Consider the following 19,555-nt stretch of genomic DNA (forward strand, 5'->3'; position numbering starts at 1 on the left):
AACACTGGGTAGTGGGTACTATCATAGGTTTATAAGATATGTTCCATAAGTATGCCACTATCTATACTTCTAAAGCTAGAGACATACTGAGAGCTAGTTCGAGAACGACAAGCGAGAATTTGCACCACTCGGTTTTGCAATCCATCTTCCTATTTAGTCTGTACTAAACCTTTGACGGTGCCTCACCTGGCGTCGCTTTTCGAGAAACTGTGACGTTTCACCGACGACACTTCATGACAAGTTCTCAGCAGCCAGTGACAAACTTATCATACATATCTTATGATCTTATGGTAATATCTTAAAGAAAATAACAACAAGAAGTATGACACCTAATGAAACAACTACAATTATAACCGAGTTCATGTATTACATATAAAAACAAAAAGTACGCTTTATTAACAATTTCCTGCCAAGCGAGAATTGACACCACTCGGTTAGTCTGTACTAATCATATAAAATTACTTTGTTGACCATGGTGGGAATAAATTTTTACCAAAGAATTAGCAGTTAAATCGTTCAGATCGTTTTTGAAAGATATTGCTGTCAATAAATTAAAATATTTTCATCTTAGCAGAAGTCCATTAAATTAGCCAATAAACTAGGCTAATTTAATGGACTTCTGATCTTAGATATAGAATTAAATTTACCGTTTGACTTGAAAGCGAGACTTTGCCGCCGTTCAAAATTACGCTAATTATTGATAAAATGTTTAATTAATGTTGCCCTCATTACTATGACGAGTGAAAAAAAAAATCTAAATAAAAAATTGCCATTAATATTTCAAACACTTGGAGATTTTTACCCACCCGCCGATGCTTTATTTACAGGCCCTTACTTGATGAAAACAAACTATACTTATCTAGAAATTCTGTAGCAGCAGGGATCAAGGACGTTCAAAACACGCGGCAATAACGTAGAACATAATACACCGGCTCCCCGCTGTCTAGTACTCACTACTCACTACTCAAGCTCATCGCCATCTATCAGCCTTTAATAAAATTGTATTTTTCACTTTCGTTTCGTAAAAAACAAAACAAAAAGCAAGCAAGAGTGGCAAGTGGCAACGTTCGTTTAGATTGTTATTGTATTGGTATTGTTAAAAATTTATTTGGATAGGATAATAACACGGATAGTAATTATTGTATGAACTGAAGATGATAAAGGTTTAAATTTGAAGGATAAAGGATTAAGTTTTACCTTTTCTAGAATCGCTAATATTAGGTACTAAACTATGCATCCCCATTGCGAAAACTGTTTTAACACAGTAAAATGTTCCAAGAGAAAAATTGAAAATTGCCCAGTACGAAGTTGTTATTTGAAATGTGGCCAAATGTTTCACGATTGCAAAGCGGAAGAACACAAAATATTGTGTTCCAACGAAATCGTCAACTGCGTAAATGTCGGCTATGGATGTCCGATAAAAATGCAGAGGTACAGAGTCGCCTCGCATCTTCCAAATTGCCCAGCCTCTATAGTGGTTTGTACACTCCTCCTTGATCACTGGCCACTATATCCGGAACTAGGTGATAAAAGCATTAGTTTAAAGGACACCATGGCCACGGAAAATGGACTGCCTAGTTCCTTTCTAGGCATTGATATTCCTAGTGATATCGCTACATCCGTGACAATGCCCTATCCTTACGGACCATCGTGCAAAAGAGCCAATAGCGTCGATGTTTTCGCTATAAACCCCATTAAACCTTATACTTTTTCCTGTAACCAGTCATTCCGACGGGAAGAGTATAATTGGCATTATAAAAATATACACAATGACATTCATTGCAGTTTGAACGGACCCATTGTTCAATGGTGTCCGTTAGCCCAATATGGCTGCAATTTTTCTCGCAAACGATTGTACCCAGCACCGAAAGGCTCATTGATATCCTACAATAATATTGTTGGAAGTTTTGGCGTCATTCCTTCTCCCCAAACATTAAAAGAAAATCTTTCTAAAAGCCCAAAAAGAACTTATCGTAACGGGGATTCTCGAGCGGCTCCACCGAAAGATGAAAACGAATTCGGCCTAGAGATTGACTTCTTCTCTAACATGCCATTTGAAATTTTGCAAAAAATCGCTTGGTATTTGGATAGTTTCAGTTTAGCAAATTTATCACTAACATCCCGACATATTCGCAACGTTTGCAAAACCATGTTGGAGAAAAAGGGGATGGTACACGTCAGTTGGATAAAGGAGCTAAATAAAGACGATCAATTGATGAAAACCGAGAGAGTTCGATGGAAAATCAACGGTTATCGTTGGTGTTTCAGTAATGGAATGTCCCCTATTACTCAATGGATATACTTGGATGGAATGAATATGTCTAATCATATGAAAACTTGTCGATACTTTAAAAAAAAAATTTTTAAGGATGAACAAACGAAGCAATGCAAATTATTCGATCCTGCTGTTGAATATTAAGTTATTAACGCTAGTAGTTTAATTCTTATTCTTAGGCCTAATAAAGTTGACATAATATTTAATTAATGAAGAATTTATTTTACGGTTAATATAATAATAATAATAATCTTAATTTTTCTATTTTATTTATATTATAGCTGGTTAATTTTTTTACTTGTAATTTAACAAAAATGTAATTAATCTTCCGCGTCTATATTAAAAATGTATAATTAAAACTAGTTAAAACAAAAATAAATTTGGTTGGCGAGAATTTAAAACAATTCTTTGGTTTTTTAATTATAGACCCGTGCGAGTCCGAGTTTAATTTTTTAATTGTTTTCCTCTTGCGATTAGTAATTAAAATAAGCGACTATTTTTAATTTAGTCTCATTAAACACGGTAAAAAATGGACTATTAAATTTTTTTTGGACTTTTTGAGGACTCGCGAGTACTGGAAAATTGGACTCGAGTACTTAGCGAGTCCAGTTTTCCAACTACTCGCACTTGGAACTTAAGTTGGACTCGCACACCTGTAGTTTGTTTTTTCCCCTCCCATTTGTTGCTTAAAATTCTTGGCCTTGTTTGTAATTAAGTTCAAATTAATTTAAACTATTATTAAATTAATGTATAGAAAAATAATATTTTCAACTGTAACTAAAATAGTGATAATTGGTTGTAAGTTAAGTAGAATTAAAAAGAAATTAAAACCAGGCTTCATAGCCGTGTTTCTCCTTTTCAAGCCAAATCTCATCAATTATAGCTCCGCCCTTTTGAAAAAATTAATTACGATAATGATTAGATGTCATGAAAATACTCTTCAAAGTCATGAAAATATAGATTCCCTAATTGCGTACGAATAAAAAAAATACCTGATCATCCGACACTTGCTCTAAATGTATATGAGTATTGTTGAGAATTTGCAATCGAGTATATCCGTAATCGGAACTTCTAAAGGCACTCCAGGCTGGTGGGTCTTTTTGAAAAGCGTCGTGCTTCTCTTGACACCCCTGTCAAAGGCAAAAAAGAAAAGGCTGTTTCTTCAAACTGGAACTGAACTCTTCAGTTAGTTTGTTCGGCCGGGAGAAATCTCTTAAGCTAATTTTTTAACTCATTTCCAAATTTTCCATGCGTCCGATTCATTTCAAGAAAACAGTCACCATCGGAACTAATTCAGTGGTGTGCGAGTACTCGTTCGGTTCCGAGTATCGAGTCGTCGTACTCGTTCGGTTCCGAGTATCGAGTCGTCGTACTCGTTCGGTTCCGAGTATCGAGTCGTCGTACTCGTTCGGTTCCGAGTATCGTGTCGTCGTACTCGTTCGGTTCCGAGTATCGAGTCGTCGTACTCGTTCGGTTCCGAGTATCGTGTCGTCGTACTCGTTCGGTTCCGAGTATCGAGTCGTCGTACTCGTTCGGTTCCGAGTATCGTGTCGTCGTACTCGTTCGGTTCCGAGTATCGTGTCGTCGTACTCGTTCGGTTCCGAGTATCGAGTCGTCGCACTCGTTCGGTTCCGAGTATCGTGTCGTCGTACTCGTTCGGTTCCGAGTATCGAGTCGTCGCACTCGTTCGGTTCCGAGTATCGTGTCGTCGTACTCGTTCGGTTCCGAGTATCGAGTCGTCGTACTCGTTCGGTTCCGAGTATCGTGTCGTCGTACTCGTTCGGTTCCGAGTATCGAGTCGTCGTACTCGTTCGGTTCCGAGTATCGAGTCGTCGTACTCGTTCGGTTCCGAGTATCGTGTCGTCGTACTCGTTCGGTTCCGAGTATCGAGTCGTCGTACTCGTTCGGTTCCGAGTATCGTGTCGTCGTACTCGTTCGGTTCCGAGTATCGAGTCGTCGTACTCGTTCGGTTCCGAGTATCGTGTCGTCGTACTCGTTCGGTTCCGAGTATCGTGTCGTCGTACTCGTTCGGTTCCGAGTATCGTGTCGTCGTACTCGTTCGGTTCCGAGTATCGAGTCGTCGCACTCGTTCGGTTCCGAGTATCGTGTCGTCGTACTCGTTCGGTTCCGAGTATCGAGTCGTCGCACTCGTTCGGTTCCGAGTATCGTGTCGTCGTACTCGTTCGGTTCCGAGTATCGTGTCGTCGTACTCGTTCGGTTCCGAGTATCGTGTCGTCGTACTCGTTCGGTTCCGAGTATCGAGTCGTCGCACTCGTTCGGTTCCGAGTATCGAGTCGTCGTACTCGTTCGGTTCCGAGTATCGAGTCGTCGCACTCGTTCGGTTCCGAGTATCGAGTCGTCGTACTCGTTCGGTTCCGAGTATCGAGTCGTCGTACTCGTTCGGTTCCGAGTATCGAGTCGTCGTACTCGTTCGGTTCCGAGTATCGAGTCGTCGTACTCGTTCGGTTCCGAGTATCGAGTCGTCGTACTCGTTCGGTTCCGAGTATCGAGTCGTCGCACTCGTTCGGTTCCGAGTATCGAGTCGTCGTACTCGTTCGGTTCCGAGTATCGAGTCGTCGTACTCGTTCGGTTCCGAGTATCGAGTCGTCGTACTCGTTCGGTTCCGAGTATCGAGTCGTCGCACTCGTTCGGTTCCGAGTATCGAGTCGTCGTACTCGTTCGGTTCCGAGTATCGAGTCGTCGTACTCGTTCGGTTCCGAGTATCGAGTCGTCGTACTCGTTCGGTTCCGAGTATCGAGTCGTCGTACTCGTTCGGTTCCGAGTATCGAGTCGTCGTACTCGTTCGGTTCCGAGTATCGAGTCGTCGTACTCGTTCGGTTCCGAGTATCGAGTCGTCGCACTCGTTCGGTTCCGAGTATCGAGTCGTCGTACTCGTTCGGTTCCGAGTATCGAGTCGTCGTACTCGTTCGGTTCCGAGTATCGAGTCGTCGTACTCGTTCGGTTCCGAGTATCGAGTCGTCGTACTCGTTCGGTTCCGAGTATCGAGTCGTCGTACTCGTTCGGTTCCGAGTATCGAGTCGTCGTACTCGTTCGGTTCCGAGTATCGAGTCGTCGTACTCGTTCGGTTCCGAGTATCGAGTCGTCGCACTCGTTCAGTTCCGAGTATCGAGTCGTCGCACTCGTTCGGTTCCGAGTATCGAGTCGTCGCACTCGTTCGGTTCCGAGTATCGAGTCGTCGCACTCGTTCGGTTCCGAGTATCGAGTCGTCGTACTCGTTCGGTTCCGAGTATCGTGTCGTCGTACTCGTTCGGTTCCGAGTATCGAGTCGTCGTACTCGTTCGGTTCCGAGTATCGAGTCGTCGTACTCGTTCGGTTCCGAGTATCGAGTCGTCGCACTCGTTCGGTTCCGAGTATCGAGTCGTCGCACTCGTTCGGTTCCGAGTATCGAGTCGTCGCACTCGTTCGGTTCCGAGTATCGTGTCGTCGTACTCGTTCGGTTCCGAGTATCGTGTCGTCGTACTCGTTCGGTTCCGAGTATCGAGTCGTCGTACTCGTTCGGTTCCGAGTATCGAGTCGTCGTACTCGTTCGGTTCCCGAGTATAGAGTCGTCGCACTTGTTCAGTTCCGAGTATCGAGCCGAGTACTCGACTCTATAACAACACAATCAGATACTCGAGAAAGGTTCTCGATATGAAATAAATTAGTTTTGATACTAGGACTCGGCTCGAAACCGAAAAAACGGGACTCGTGCACACCACAGTGTTGAGTACTCGTCTCTTTATCGAGTACTCTCACAGCGCTAGGGCTAATACGAACAGATTCTAGTATCTTACGGCAGATCCAGTTATGATGTGGACGGGAGCTTTCGGGTTTGAGTATGGAGCTCTAGTACTGCCATTGTATACCTGGAAAATCGTACTTTATAATTATTACTGAAAAAGTGACACGGATATTAACGCAAACCTACTTTACGATCATAAACAGGGTACATTCTTTCGTAAACATGTTCGTGAGCCCAAATTTCCAAATCAACTCCATATTTATAGAAAAGATCCTCTAAACCAAATGCTTGAACGATGGGAATACCTTTCCTTATCTGTCAGTGAATAAATTGGATAATTTTTATTTATACCTTAATTAACTTAAAGGGAGGGTGAAGTGGAAAATCAAGTGATTTTTTATCGATTCTTCTACTAATTATAAGACCAGTCTGCATAGTGAAACATTCAGGAAATACCAGCTCCGAATGATTTTAAAATTCAAATTAGGTTCAGATTTTAAGGAAAATTTTAAATAAGCCCCTCCGACCAATCGCGTAACGCCCTGCCTTTTTATTAAAAAAATTCTCGTGGCACGCATGCTCCGTGTCGAATGAAATTTATCACGAGATTTGATAAAATTCGCGAGTGACGTGATAATCGTGGCGCGAGACACGGAGCATGCGTGCCACGAGAATTTTGTTAATAAAAAGGCAGGGCGTTACGCGATTGGTCGGCAGTCCTTGTTTAAAATTATCCTTAAAATCTGAACCTAATTTGAATTTTAAAATCATTCGGAGCTGGTATTTCCTGAATGTTTCACTATGCAGACTGGTCTTAAAATTAGTAGAAGAAGCGATAAAAAATCACTTGATTTTCTACTTCACCCTCGCTTTAAATAAGGTTTTAATTTATAACTTTTAGGCCTGCGCGAATACTCCCAACTTACGATGCTTTCTTTATGAGTGCAATCATCATTATCTGCCGTGGTACAATACATCGGACGATGACCCATGGTTATGATCCATGGTCTAAGAGCCCTATTTTCTGGCTTGGCCGCTTCCTTCAAGTCCTGTTCCAGCCAATAATATTGACGAACAATTTGGCTCCAACCAAAATTGACAAAGTAGTAGAATTCCGTTGAAAAAGCGATAATATGAGCTGGTCCCAAATTGAAGCTAATTAACGTAAAAAGATAGAACTTAATTAGCCTTATTCCTGATCAGCGCCACCTACCCATAGCGGCGACTTTGAGAACTACTGTAAACGGCAAGCCAATCAGATGTCGCTAAAATCTGGTGACGTCATTTTTGGTAAGACAACGAGAGTGCCCGTCAGTGACGTCACCAGATTATAGCGACATCTGATTGGTTTGCCGTTTACAGTAGTTCTCAAAGTCACCGCTATGGGTAGGTGGCGCTGATCAGGAATAAGGCTAATTAGCTTAACGCGGCGTCTCATTAAGTGAACTAATTAAAATTTACCTATAAAAGTGATTATTTATAGACCCTGATTTCTGGTCAACCATAGAAAATCTGTTGACGTAATTGGAGAAATTGCTAAAGGAAGAAAAACACCGTAATTTTAATTTTTAACCGTGTTCCGGAAGTGTAAATAAAAACAGTCAAGCTATTCGAATTAATTGTCCACTAGGGGTTCTCTAATTAATTTATTTAGTGTCACTTTAAAGCAAAAGTCGGAGCCTGTGGCGCCACAGGCAGGAACCAATCAGAGCTCGTCCATTGGGCGGGGCTAAAACAACCTTTGCTAGGCTTAGCGTCCCAGTTAACTCCACCCTACCCTTCGACTATGGGAGCATCTAGTGGCGTTTGTTTGAACTAACCAAAGCCGAGACCCGCTTTAAAAGCATCAGAGCTCGTCCATTGGGCGGGGCTAAAACAACCTTTGCTAGGCTTAGCGTCCCAGTTAACTCCACCCTACCCTTCGACTATGGGAGCATCTAGTGGCGTTTGTTTGAACTAACCAAAGCCGAGACCCGCTTTAAAATCATCAGAGCTCGTCCACAGGGGCGGGGCTAAAACAACCTCTGCTAGGCTTAGCGTTTCAGTTAACTCCACCCTTAAATTCGACTATGGGAGCATCTAGTGGCGCTTGTTTGAACTAACCAAAGCCGAGACCCGCTTTAATTAAAAGGTATAATGGTCTTTACGCGTACAATATGCGCGCACAATTTACAAACTATATAGTTCACTGCAAATAAAATCTCAGCCTAAGGGAGATTGGGGCATTAACCCTTTAATTTCTTACTAAGCGTTTTCATGGTTTCCCACGCAGGTCATGTACGGTAGATAAGCCGCAATCGGTTCAATTTGTCTCATGAATTCGTCCCCGACTTTGGCGTTATCCTGAAATTTCAATAAGAGATTTCGTCAGGGGTGTGCGAGTACTCGTTAAGTTCGAGTACTCGGTATCGAGTATCGAGCCGAGTACTCGACTCGATAACAACACATTGAGATACTCGAGACAGATTCGAGTAGCTTTTTAACATCTTAAATACTCGACAAATACTCGAATGAGTCGAATCCGAGGCTTATAACTATAGCAGACGATGAGTTCATGATCATTTATTTTGAAAATCACCTGTTCAATGTTTAACTGATCACTAACAATCTTTTTGAACTAGTTAGATATTAGATAATTGAAAATCTTCCGTTATTTTCAAGAAATTTACAAAATTGCTACTCGACAAGTCAATATTTGAGACTCGATAATTAGTACTCGAAAGAACCAAAATTTGACCTATCTAAATACTCGATACTCGAAAGTATTTTTGAGACTCGGCTCGATACTCGATAAGAAATTAGTTTCGATACTCGGACTCGGCTCGAAACCGAAAAAACGGGACTCGCACACCACTGGATCATCCGTACTCTAAACGCAACTTTGACTCTTACTCCTCCTAGACCGTAAAACTTACAGAATCCATATCATAAGCAAAATCGCCAACGTGTAAAATAGCATCGTACTCTCCTCTTTGAACCTCCTCCTGAAGTCTCGGTAACGACTGAGCATTGATGTTACCCAAATCACCAAAAATAGCCAATCTGGGACTCCAATCAGTTCCATTTCTAGTTGCTCTGAACCAAAACAAAGGACTCCACCCATCAACGCTACCGCAATGATAAACGTAGGAAACACCGGGAATCAAGTTTCTTATTATAACACGATGAATAAACATGGATCGTTTATCGCTTCCTCCATCCACAAAGAGGCTACTAGTCCCGAAAGCCACGTTATTGATGTTTCTCTGACCATACTCGACAGTTGACGTATTTGTTTTGTCGAAGGTAACCCAAGTCACAACCATTTGAGTTTCATCAACTATAATAATACCACCACCATTATTGAACTCCAACTCTTGTTGTCGAGTTCCTTATAGAGTGCTGTCAGTTGTGACGTCAGAACCAAGGTTAAACGTCACGAGTCTGCCTTTAGCAATGGGCGGCCATGACAGTTACCGTTTTTCCTTTATGGGAAAACAGCATGGGTGACGTCACACCGGCGCTTCTGACAGCACTCTATTGCGTGGCGTATTTTACCTCCCATGGATAAATGGATTTGCTCTGGTTGAGTTTGAAGCTCGCTGGCGGCCAGCGTTAGACAAAAGAGTACGAGTACGAGTACGGCTATTGCTTTCGTTATTGTCATGATTAGCTTATTGTGAACCCTTTTAATTAAAAAATATGGTCCAGTTAATTAAAAAGAAACAAACCAATCTAAATAATACAAACTACCAGCGAACCACCCACTCTCTAATATTAATCGATTTCCTATACTAAATTAAATTGGGGATAAATGTACTTTGCACCGAAATAAAATCAATCAATATCTTATCTTCAAAAGTAAATTATTTAACGTATTTGTCATTGTTTGTTATCTTGGAATAAAATGGAAAAAAAAAAAAAAAACAAGATTAAAGCCTTGTCATTCCTACTCCTCTATGTTATAAGGAAGATTACATGTCAATGATCCAATCATTTGCTAATGCCAGAAGTGAGATGAGACTAGAAGTGAAGGGCTCTAGCATTGATAGTAGATCCTGGCACTAGTGAACAAATTTGAGGATTTTATGCCGCTTCCCACGCGCCTACGCTAGAGAGAAAAAAATTGGTCGTGTTCCAAAAACATTTCCTACCCCCTTCCCCTCAACCTAAAGCCGCGGAACACGGACGCGGCTCCTTGAATCTAGTTCGGCCGTCTACCGCCACGAGCGTCTCACGTTTTGGAGGGGAAATGGAGAAACCGCCACTAGAGGGCCAACCGTTCGTGTGTTATCAAGAATATTCACTTTCGCCGAGTGAAGAATTTGGTTAGCTCAGTACTTCTAGTCTCATCTCACTTCTGCTAATGCTTATCGAAAAATACTTGAAAAGCTTTGAGAATTATACCAAAAAGGTTCTTAGAGGAGGCTTAGGTAATCTCTCCATTCCTACACTCTCACCTCTGGTTTTATCAGCATTTTAGAATCACAAAGGGGTAGGCAAAACAATTTTACCCCCTTTAAATAATTTTTTTTTATATTCTAACCCCGAAATATTCCAGTGGATCTAGCCTTACATATTATCACTTCATTGATATCACTATCTGGTTGGCACAAACAAATAGAAATTTCAAAGACCTACTTAAATATTTATCTTTCCATAACTATTTCATCCTTTCCGAGTTTGAAAATAGGGCATGTTTGTTTGTTCCAATTGCAAATTTTAAGTTTTTAATCCATAAGGAAATTCGCTCATGTTGTTCTGCAATTTAAAGTGTTAAGAAGGCGTCAGTGCTAAGTTTGCGTAGGTTCTACAAAAGTCAATAGGTCCCCTTTCCCAGACATGATCTCCATTCCCACTGATATTCACCACCAAATTTTTTAGATTACACATAAAGTTAGGCTTAGGTCAGAATTCGTTTGTATAAATTCATCTATGTTGTTGTTTTAGGTTTGTTTGTCTATCGATCTGTTAGTAACGCTCTAACACAGCGTTTAGCTTGTAATAAGTTCAAACCTGGGGAAATACAGAGCTGCGCAGTAGCCTGGGGCGCATATACTGCGCAAGTTGGCGGCAGATAAGTTACAAGGCCTAGCTGCTAAACTAATTTGTAATTGCTATGCTAAGCCTAACAACCGGCGATAGAAAAACCGTTTTTAACTACTCTGACTCTCCAAATACATTATTAAAATTATACAAAAAAGAACGATATAAGTGAGCTTTAATTCTTACATTAACGGCTCTTATTCCTTGGAATTGCCAAAATTACTCACAGAATGATTTTCAATAATTTTTATACAGCTTACCGGGTGATTTTGAAAAAAAAAACCGCGACTCCGACTCCCTCTAAAGTCTGTAACTTCCGGCGGATGTGAGATTTGACATTATGACCTTGGCGCGGGCCTTGGCTGAGCACGTGGCTAGCAATTTTTTTGTGGATGTCCTTTTAATTTTTCCGTTTCATTTGAGCTGTTTATTTATTTGAAATTAATTAATCTAAAAGGATGGGTGACAAGGAAACAAGAAAAAGAAGGAAACAACGTAGGGAAGCTGTGAAAAAAGGTGAATATTAATTTAATATAGGAAAAAGGATTAATAAAGGGTTGCAAGGCCTAAAAATAAATTATATAAGTCTTTTGGAAAAGAAATTTAAATTTTCTAAATTAAAGCTTGTACATTTTATGACGTTTTCGTTTAATGTAAGTCTCATTTATAGACGAAACTGATGACTCTTCGCCACCCAGGGAAGCCCCTCATCCAGAAACAACCACAAAAAAGAAAGAACCCGATCACTCTTCTTCCCATAGTCATAGTCTTAATGAACCAAGCGTATTAGCGAAACTTGTTTTTTGCATCCTATTTATTGTATTGATTGGCGCTGTGGGACTTATATTTTACACTCTGAATGAAGCCACAAGTAATAAGAAATGAAAATTTCACATTAAAACATTTAGAGAACACGAGGCCCTTTCCTTTTAGGAGATTCTAGTGATATTGTTGAAGGAAATGTTGACGAAGTTCATGGAGAGGCTTTACCTATAATAGATGATGAACACCATGAATTTGATCAAACGGGAAATGAAGATCATTCTGATGATGATGAAGAAAATGAGGAACAAGAGAGAGATAGTGGTTCAGAACGCACAATAGAAGAGATTTTAAACAGCATAGAAGAATCGGTTACTTACAATGTTGATGAACCTGATTCTGACAACCAAGAGATTCAATTAGACACTTTAAATAATGAAGATGATAAAAAGCTGGAGGTAAATATAGAATAGGGTATTGAGTCCCAGGGTTCATACAAACCTGGAAAACAGGGAAATAAATAGTTGACAAAAACCTTTGGGAAATTTTGAATTTTTAGTAAAATTCAGGGAAATCAGGGAAATTTGCGTCAAACAGGGACCGAGTAATTAAGCAAAATGTTCATAAACATACCCCCTCCATAGGATTAACATCTGACTTTGCTTTGGAGGCTCGTAACTCTGGTTATATTAGAGATAGGGGGATGTCCTTTGAGTATATTATAGTCCTCTTTATCCCCCATCTAACCATACTAAAAACGTACGGCTACGACAAACAGGGGCCAAGTAATTAAGCAAAATGTTCGTGAACATACCCTCCATAGAATTAACGTTACACTATACTTTGGAGGCTCATAACTCTGGTTATATTAGAGATACGGGGATGTCCTTTGATTATTTAATAGTCATATTTGCCCCCCCCCCCTCCTTCGTTAACATTTGCTCCATAGGATACTCCATATACGAGAAAAACCTGGAAAATTCAGGGAAGTATATGGGAAAAAACCTGGAAATCTCAGGGAAATTTGTTTTCCAAAAGTTGTATGAACCCTGTTGACCCTCAATGTTACAATCCAATACAGGCTATAGTATTATTACTAAAGCAGGGAGCTACCACTTCCCTATTAGCTCACATAAACATTTAAGGTCAGGGGATGGGAATTCAAAATTAAGCCCCTGTTGTAGTGGGACTGGTTAAAAATCCGTAGTTTCTCCTTTATAAATAAAAATAAAGGCACCTTTAAGATGATAAGGGAATTATCACCGTTTTTTAGGAATTGGATAACCTCCAGTCTCAGTCTCAGAGTTCCACACCTAATATTGAAGAAACGCCCGAACAAGACACTATTAATGTGGAAGATCCAATTGAACCTTCTACCGCTACTCCTGAAGACATATATTTATATAATACCTATGAAGAGCCTCAAAAAGACAATGAACCTGAAATAAACTCTGATTTAAGAGAAGAATTATTAGTCAATACACCATCATCTTCCGAGCAACCGCAACAGCAACCTCTTGAAGAAAGAAATCCACCTCAAGTTCAAGATAATCAAGAATTTTATGATGATGATGATGATGATGATGTTATACAAAGAAGTGATACACCCGTTGAAGTGCCAATAAGTCAACCTGAAACAGTGAGGGAAGAGATTCAACCAAGCATTGTTGCTGAACAACGTGATGAAACTCAAATAGACGAAAATTCTCAATCTCGGGAATCTCCGGATATAAATGAAGAAGTTGTTGAAGAAGCTGAACCACAACCTGAAGCTTATGAAAATGATGATATTACGAATGATTATGATTTTCTATTCAGAGAGGAATTGGATGAAGCTGATAAACTAGTAGAAAAGGTATAAAATTTACGGTCAAGAAGTGATATCTAGTTTATTAGGGAGAAGGTATAAATTCGCCTCCACATTTCCAGCTTTATCTCCTGTCCAAACGTAGGTCCGGAGTCAATCCCCGCCCACATTTCCAGCTTTATCTCCAGTCCAAACAAACGCAGCCTGTCCTGAGTTAATCCCCGCCCACATTTCCAGCTTTATCTCCAGTCCAAACGCAGCCTGTCCTGAGTTAATCCCCGCCCACATTTCCAGCTTTATCTCCAGTCTAAACGTAGGTCCAGAGTTAATCCCCACCCACATTTCCAGCTTTATCTCCAGTCTAAACGTAGGTCCAGAGTTAATCCCCACCCACATTTCCAGCTTTATCTCCAGTCTAAACGTAGGTCCAGAGTTAATCCCCGCCCACATTTCCAGCTTTATCTCCAGTCTAAACGTAGGTCCAGAGTTAATCCCCGCCCACATTTCCAGCTTTATCTCCAGTCTAAACGTAGGTCCAGAGTTAATCCCCGCCCACATTTCCAGCTTTATCTCCAGTCTAAACGTAGGTCCAGAGTTAATCCCCGCCCACATTTCCAGCTTTATCTCCAGTCTAATCGTAGGTCCAGAGTTAATCCCCACCCACATTTCCAGCTTTATCTCCAGTCTAAACGTAGGTCCAGAGTTAATCCCCGCCCACATTTCCAGCTTTATCTCCAGTCTAAACGTAGGTCCAGAGTTAATCCCCGCCCACATTTACAGCTTTATCTCCAGTCTAATCGTAGGTCCAGAGTTAATCCCCACCCACATTTCCAGCTTTATCTCCAGTCTAAACGTAGGTCCAGAGTTAATCCCCGCCCACATTTCCAGCTTTATCTCCAGTCCAAACGCAGCCTGTCCGGAGTTAATCCCCGCCCACATTTCCAGCTTTATCTCCAGTCCAAACGCACCCTGTCCGGAGTTAATCCCCGCCCACATTTCCAGCTTTATCTCCAGTCCAAACGCAGCCTGTCCTGAGTTAATCCCCGCCCACATTTCCAGCTTTATCTCCATTCCAAACGCAGCCTGTCCAGAGTTAATCCCCGCCCACATTTCCTGCTTTATCTCCAGTCCAAACGCAGCCTGTCCGGAGTTAATCCCGCCTCTAAATTACAACCCGCATCTCATTGGTTCTTGAAAACTCACGTCAGCGCGTGTACGCGAATGACGAAAATTACAGTCATATTTTCCGACTGAGGAGAGTGTAGCGAAATAGCCCGGCCTCCTTTTACGTCCCCTCCTTGTATTTTGAAAGGGGGACTGGGACTATGGCGCGCAAATACTTTGGCATCTTATACCTTCTCCCTAATAAACTAGATATCACTTCTTGATTGACGTGGGACCTTTATTTTAAATTTAATTAAGGTTGTTAGTTTTTAGAAAAATAGATTAGAAAACTGGGAATAGCATGTCAGGGTTCGTACACTACCTGGAAAACCTGGAAAAGTCAGGGAAATTAAATATAGGCCTAAAAGGTCAGGGAAAAGTCAGGGAAATTGAAAATGGACTTCAAAGGTCAGGGAAAAATATATTAGAGGGAAAGTCTGGATAACAGTATCAGGGTGACCAGAGAATGTGTTGTCTGAGATTTGGCCAGAGCAACAACTCGTTCAAAAATGATTCGAGTGATTTTAGATTGATTTTCATATATGTTCGCCATGTACGTTATTGCAAAAGGTCAGGGAAATTTGTGGAATTTAGTCAGGGAAAACCTGGAAAAGTCAGGGAAATTCATTCCAAAAATTTTGTACGAACCCTGCATGTTTTAAAATTTCTGTTTGTTCAGGAGTTAACATCCACTTATATAATTTCAAATTATTTTCGGGTTTCAGGATCCTGAAAATGGGGACTTTTATTTTTGGAATTTCTAACGCCCCCTTTTTTTTGCATGTTATTAACTTATTTAATTATTTTATATTCGTTAACTCTATAATATATCCTGACAATACTCACCCTAAATTCTAAAACCAAAACAATTAACCATACTTAATTAATTTATTTATTTTGGTTTCTAAATTCTTTAGTTTTAAAAAAGCTAAAATTACTAAATAAGTTTTTAGTATGGTTTGTTTAATTAGAAAAAAAAAAAAATAATAAGAGTGAAATCTGAAATTGATTGCATATTTTTTGCAGTTAAACGTAATTTTTGGATTGCAAAAAAGAAAAGTAACAAACATTTGTGTGTTCGCCAATTAACCCATATCCCAATCCCAGTCTTTAGAAAATGCACTGAGAGAGTTTGAAAGTTTGTTGTCAAGAAACCCTAAAAGTCCCCGAGTCGCTTACGGAAAAGCTCGTGTCTTGGATAAAATGGCGGAAACTAAAAGAAGCAACGTTATGCTGGAAAATTCCATCGAATTTTATAAGAAGACTATGACGCAACCAAATGTTCCTAAAAAATTATATTTATTGGCTGGAAATAGAGCGGTGGATAGACTACGTTTTAGGGGTATGATATTTTGAGAAGTCGGGATTAGGTCACTGATTCTTGAAGACCAGTTTTTACTATTATAATTCCAGCGTGTCTAACTAAACCTTAGGGATGGTTGGAAAGGCGTTGGCTGTACAGTCAGAAATGGCCGAAATGTTTCCGTATGATATACCAACGCAAAATCAATTGGCAGTATCTTTTATGTGGATGGGGAAAAATAATGAAGCCAAAACTATCTTAAGAGAGGTAAACGTAAAGACAAGTTGTGCAGTTTGCCAGATATTTATGGCCTAACTTGTAAAAACAACTTAATAATAGCATAAGTTTATCATGCCTTTAAGTAGAGAAATGGCTGCTACTCCTATGGCAATAGTGTTTGTCTGGCTCCCTTTAATGAAACCCTATACTCTCTCCGTATCATTTATCACCTCAACTTCAATACAAAATTGTACTGCCTAGCCTAGCGTTTCTTTTATCCCTTTTAGAATGTTTCAGGACTGAAACCGCCTCTATCTCACGAGAGAGAGAGGGATTTGGGGTTGCTTAAGTAAAATTCGTTCCCCCCCAATACCTGCCTATTAAATCTCTACCCATTTAGTAATCGTCTCGACCGCTTGTGGCTGCACCGCGACAGAAATTTCAAAATTTTCTCTCTTCGGATTTTAGCGCTATACGAGTTCTGACGTCACAGTAGCCTGCGGAAGATGCCCAGTTTTAACCCATATTTATGTACTTAGAGGCATGATAAACTTATGATATAAGTTTTTGTAAAAACAACTTAATAATAGGTTTTGTAATAACAACTTAATAATAGGTTTTGAAAAAGGACCCTAATAGCGGTTTTGCTAAAGTTCATTTGGGCTTCATATTAAAAACTAGCGATCAAAACTATAATGAAGCAATTAAGCTTTTAAGTGAGGGCATTGCATCTGAAGAAGAAGGGGTCATAGATGGGCGGTTCTACTTTCATCTAGGAGACGCGCTTCATCGCTCTGGCTTTCCCGAAAAGGTCAATAGACTTAAGTTTTATCCCACTCAAATATTTACGGAAAATATTGAAATAAAGTAAACAACTTACAAAAAAAAAAACAGGCAATGAAAGTTTACGAAGATGGTGTGAAGAAAGGAGTATTTCTCTCGGCTATGCAGAGATCTCTTTACAATGTTGATGGTTTAACTGGAAAACCTTGGTGGAAGCCTAATGAAACTCCCTATTTAAAAGACATACAAGTTAATATCGCGTTTAATTAGTAATAATTAGTAATACAGGGTTCATACAAACCTGGAATAATCAGGGAAATAAATAGTTGACAAAAACCTCAGGGAAATTTAGAATTTTTAGTAAAATTCAGGGAAATCAGGGAAATTCGCGTCAAACAGGGGCCAAGTAATTAAGCAAAATGTTTATAAGCATACACCCCTCCATAGGATTAACGTTACACTATACTTTGGAGGCTCATAACTCTGGTTCTACTAGAGATACAGGGATGTCCTTTGAGTATGTTATAGTCCTCTTTATCCCCCATCTAACCATACTAAAAACGTACGGCTACGACAAACAGGGGCCGAGTAATTAAGCAAAATGTTCATAAACATACCCTCCATAGGATTAACATTACACTATACTTTGGAGGCTCATAACTCTGGTTATATTAGAGATACGGAGATGTGCTTTGAGTATGTTATAGTCCTATTTGCCCCCCCCCTCCTCCTTCGTTAACATTTGCTCCATAGGATACTCCATATAGGGGGAAAACCTGGAAAATTCGGGGAAATTTGTTTTCCAAAAGTTGTATGAACCCTGTAATAATTAGAACTTAAATATTGAAATTAGTACCGTAATTAATCTTTTAAGATTTTGGAGAAGAATTGGTTGGTAATTCGTAATGAAGCTCTGTCACTGTTATCGGACAGTCGTAAAGGTTTTGAGCCAGAAGCTGAGGGACTTAAGGATACTGGTGATTGGCAGCAATTTAACCTCTTTTTAAGGGGTCAAAAATTAGCGCAAAATTGCAAAAGAGCTCCTAGAACATGCGATTTAATTGAAGATATTCCTAAAGCAGCCACTTGCAAAAGGGGACAAGTATGAATTGCGCAATATTAAAGGGAGGGTGAAGTAGAAAATGAAGTGATTTTTTATCAATTCTTCTACTAATTTTAAGACCAGTCTGCATAGTCAAACATTCAGGAAATACAGTCTCCGAATGATTTTAAAATTCAAATTAGGTTCAGATTTTAAGGATAATTTTAAATAAGCCCCTCCGACCAATCGCGTAACGCCCTGCCTTTTTATTAACAAAATTCTCGTGGCACGCTCCGTGTCGAATGAAATTTATCACGAGATTTGATAAAATTCGCGCGCAACGTGATAATCGTGGCGCGAGACACGGAGCGTGCCACGAGAATTTTGTTAATAAAAAGGCAGGGCGTTACGCGATTGGTCGGAGGGGCTTCTTTAAAATTATCCTTAAAATCTGAACCTAATTTGAAATAATTTTAAAATCATTCGGAGCTGGTACTTCCTGAATGTTTCACTATGCAGAATGGTCTTAAAATTAGTAAAAGAATCGATAAAAAATCACTTGATTTTGTACTTCACCCTCCCTTTAAGAGCTTAAATTTATTTAAATTAATCATTTCTTAATTATTTAGGTTAAATTTTCCATTATGCAACCGGGAACTCACGTTTTCGCTCATACTGGTCCCACAAATTGTAGATTAAGAGCGCATTTAGGCTTAGTTACACCTAAAGGCCCTCGGATTAGAGTTGGAAATGATACAAAGTAATACTTGTAACAGTATCATCGCCTTTTGAATCTCTAAACTAATCTAATTATCTTAAAAGGGAATGGACAGAAGGAAAAGTTATAATTTTCGATGATTCTTTCGAACACGAAGTTTGGCATGATGGTGACAGTCAAAGAATCGTTCTAATTATTGATTTCTGGCATCCTGAACTGACTGATAAAGTTATAAGAACTCTAACTCCTATTTAAAAAATGAAATTACAATTGTTTTTGTTCAAGCGAGGCTTGAGAGTCGGTTAACGAACAAAATGAAATGATGCTTTTCGTGCCTTCCTAGTCGTTTTAAGAGAAAAAACAATTAACTGGTGCTAATAATAATAATAATAATAATAATACTCTTCTCATTTGCATTTATATACAAAAACGTTGCAACTAATTTCAGATTTCTAACTTTATAAACCAATTTTATGTATTAAATAAATTTGAAAATTGTATAATTGATTTTGTATTTTGTTTTTCTTTACTGAAGGAGAGGTAAATAATTTTTAACAGGAAAGGCCAAAGGCCGTGTGGGTCAAACCATGGATGAAGGATGCGCGTGAGGAAATTTGTTTTCACTCTACAGGATCGGCAACTCCCTATCTCGAACGACAGCTTCTTCCGTATATACTCTGTTACAACATCGGTTGTCAGCACGCGCAAGCCTAGG

At 39.8% G+C, this 19,555-nt stretch overlaps 3 protein-coding genes across 7 annotated transcripts; 2 read left to right on the top strand and 1 right to left on the bottom strand.

The window, feature by feature from the left end:
- The first annotated feature begins 1,013 nt into the window (after positions 1-1,013).
- On the top strand, positions 1,014-3,110 carry LOC149610383 (uncharacterized). Its single transcript, XM_089859209.1, has 2 exons — positions 1,014-1,141; positions 1,207-3,110. Exon 2 carries the CDS (start codon positions 1,232-1,234, stop codon positions 2,417-2,419), a length of 1,188 nt encoding a protein of 395 aa, XP_089715335.1. The 5' UTR covers positions 1,014-1,141; positions 1,207-1,231; the 3' UTR covers positions 2,420-3,110.
- Positions 2,528-11,398, bottom strand: LOC149610384 (acid phosphatase type 7). Of its 4 annotated transcripts, none has more exons than XM_089859202.1 (11): positions 11,303-11,398; positions 10,638-10,757; positions 9,555-9,682; positions 8,933-9,336; positions 8,263-8,360; positions 7,479-7,553; positions 6,944-7,172; positions 6,204-6,332; positions 6,070-6,141; positions 3,268-3,405; positions 2,528-3,165 (listed from the first exon to the last, which is right to left on the bottom strand). In XM_089859202.1, exons 3-11 carry the CDS (start codon positions 9,661-9,663, stop codon positions 3,100-3,102), a joined length of 1,320 nt encoding a protein of 439 aa, XP_089715328.1. In that variant the 5' UTR covers positions 9,664-9,682; positions 10,638-10,757; positions 11,303-11,398; the 3' UTR covers positions 2,528-3,099. The 4 variants fall into 4 exon arrangements, with proteins under 4 accessions (XP_089715328.1, XP_089715327.1, XP_089715326.1 ...); XM_089859201.1 differs by having other exon boundaries at positions 11,270-11,352; XM_089859200.1 differs by having other exon boundaries at positions 10,637-10,757; positions 11,229-11,347.
- An 18-nt stretch (positions 11,399-11,416) lies between these two features.
- Positions 11,417-19,347, top strand: LOC149610385 (aspartyl/asparaginyl beta-hydroxylase-like). 2 transcript variants are annotated; one of them, XM_089859184.1, is made up of 11 exons: positions 11,417-11,558; positions 11,713-11,913; positions 11,976-12,262; positions 13,078-13,659; positions 15,883-16,117; positions 16,209-16,345; positions 16,914-17,108; positions 17,192-17,329; positions 17,955-18,182; positions 18,752-18,882; positions 18,945-19,347. In XM_089859184.1, exons 1-11 carry the CDS (start codon positions 11,501-11,503, stop codon positions 19,093-19,095), a joined length of 2,343 nt encoding a protein of 780 aa, XP_089715310.1. In that variant the 5' UTR covers positions 11,417-11,500; the 3' UTR covers positions 19,096-19,347. The 2 variants fall into 2 exon arrangements, with proteins under 2 accessions (XP_089715310.1, XP_089715309.1); XM_089859183.1 differs by having other exon boundaries at positions 11,424-11,558; positions 11,701-11,913.
- Positions 19,348-19,555: the final 208 nt, after the last annotated feature.

The sequence above is a fragment of the Phalangium opilio genome, unplaced genomic scaffold (genome assembly GCF_054372755.1).
Source record: "Phalangium opilio isolate 3A_F unplaced genomic scaffold, DU_Popi_V2 ptg000329l_1, whole genome shotgun sequence".
NCBI lineage: Eukaryota > Metazoa > Arthropoda > Arachnida > Opiliones > Phalangiidae > Phalangium > Phalangium opilio.

Excerpts from the sequence above, each read along its gene's own strand:
- LOC149610383 (XM_089859209.1), top strand. The coding sequence starts at position 1,232 with ATGCATCCCCATTGCGAAAACTGTTTTAACACAGTAAAATGTTCCAAG.
- LOC149610384 (XM_089859202.1), bottom strand. The coding sequence starts at position 9,663 with ATGACAATAACGAAAGCAATAGCCGTACTCGTACTCGTACTCTTTTGT. Across the intron at positions 7,173-7,478 it reads ATAAATAATCACTTTTATAG|CTTCAATTTGGGACCAGCTC; the intron begins GTAAATTTTAAT and ends TACGTTAATTAG. Across the intron at positions 3,406-6,069 it reads ACATCATAACTGGATCTGCC|GGGTGTCAAGAGAAGCACGA; the intron begins GTAAGATACTAG and ends TGCCTTTGACAG.
- LOC149610385 (XM_089859183.1), top strand. The coding sequence starts at position 11,501 with ATGGGTGACAAGGAAACAAGAAAAAGAAGGAAACAACGTAGGGAAGCT. Across the intron at positions 16,118-16,208 it reads GGATAGACTACGTTTTAGGG|GGATGGTTGGAAAGGCGTTG; the intron begins GTATGATATTTT and ends ACTAAACCTTAG. Across the intron at positions 17,330-17,954 it reads CCTATTTAAAAGACATACAA|ATTTTGGAGAAGAATTGGTT; the intron begins GTTAATATCGCG and ends TAATCTTTTAAG.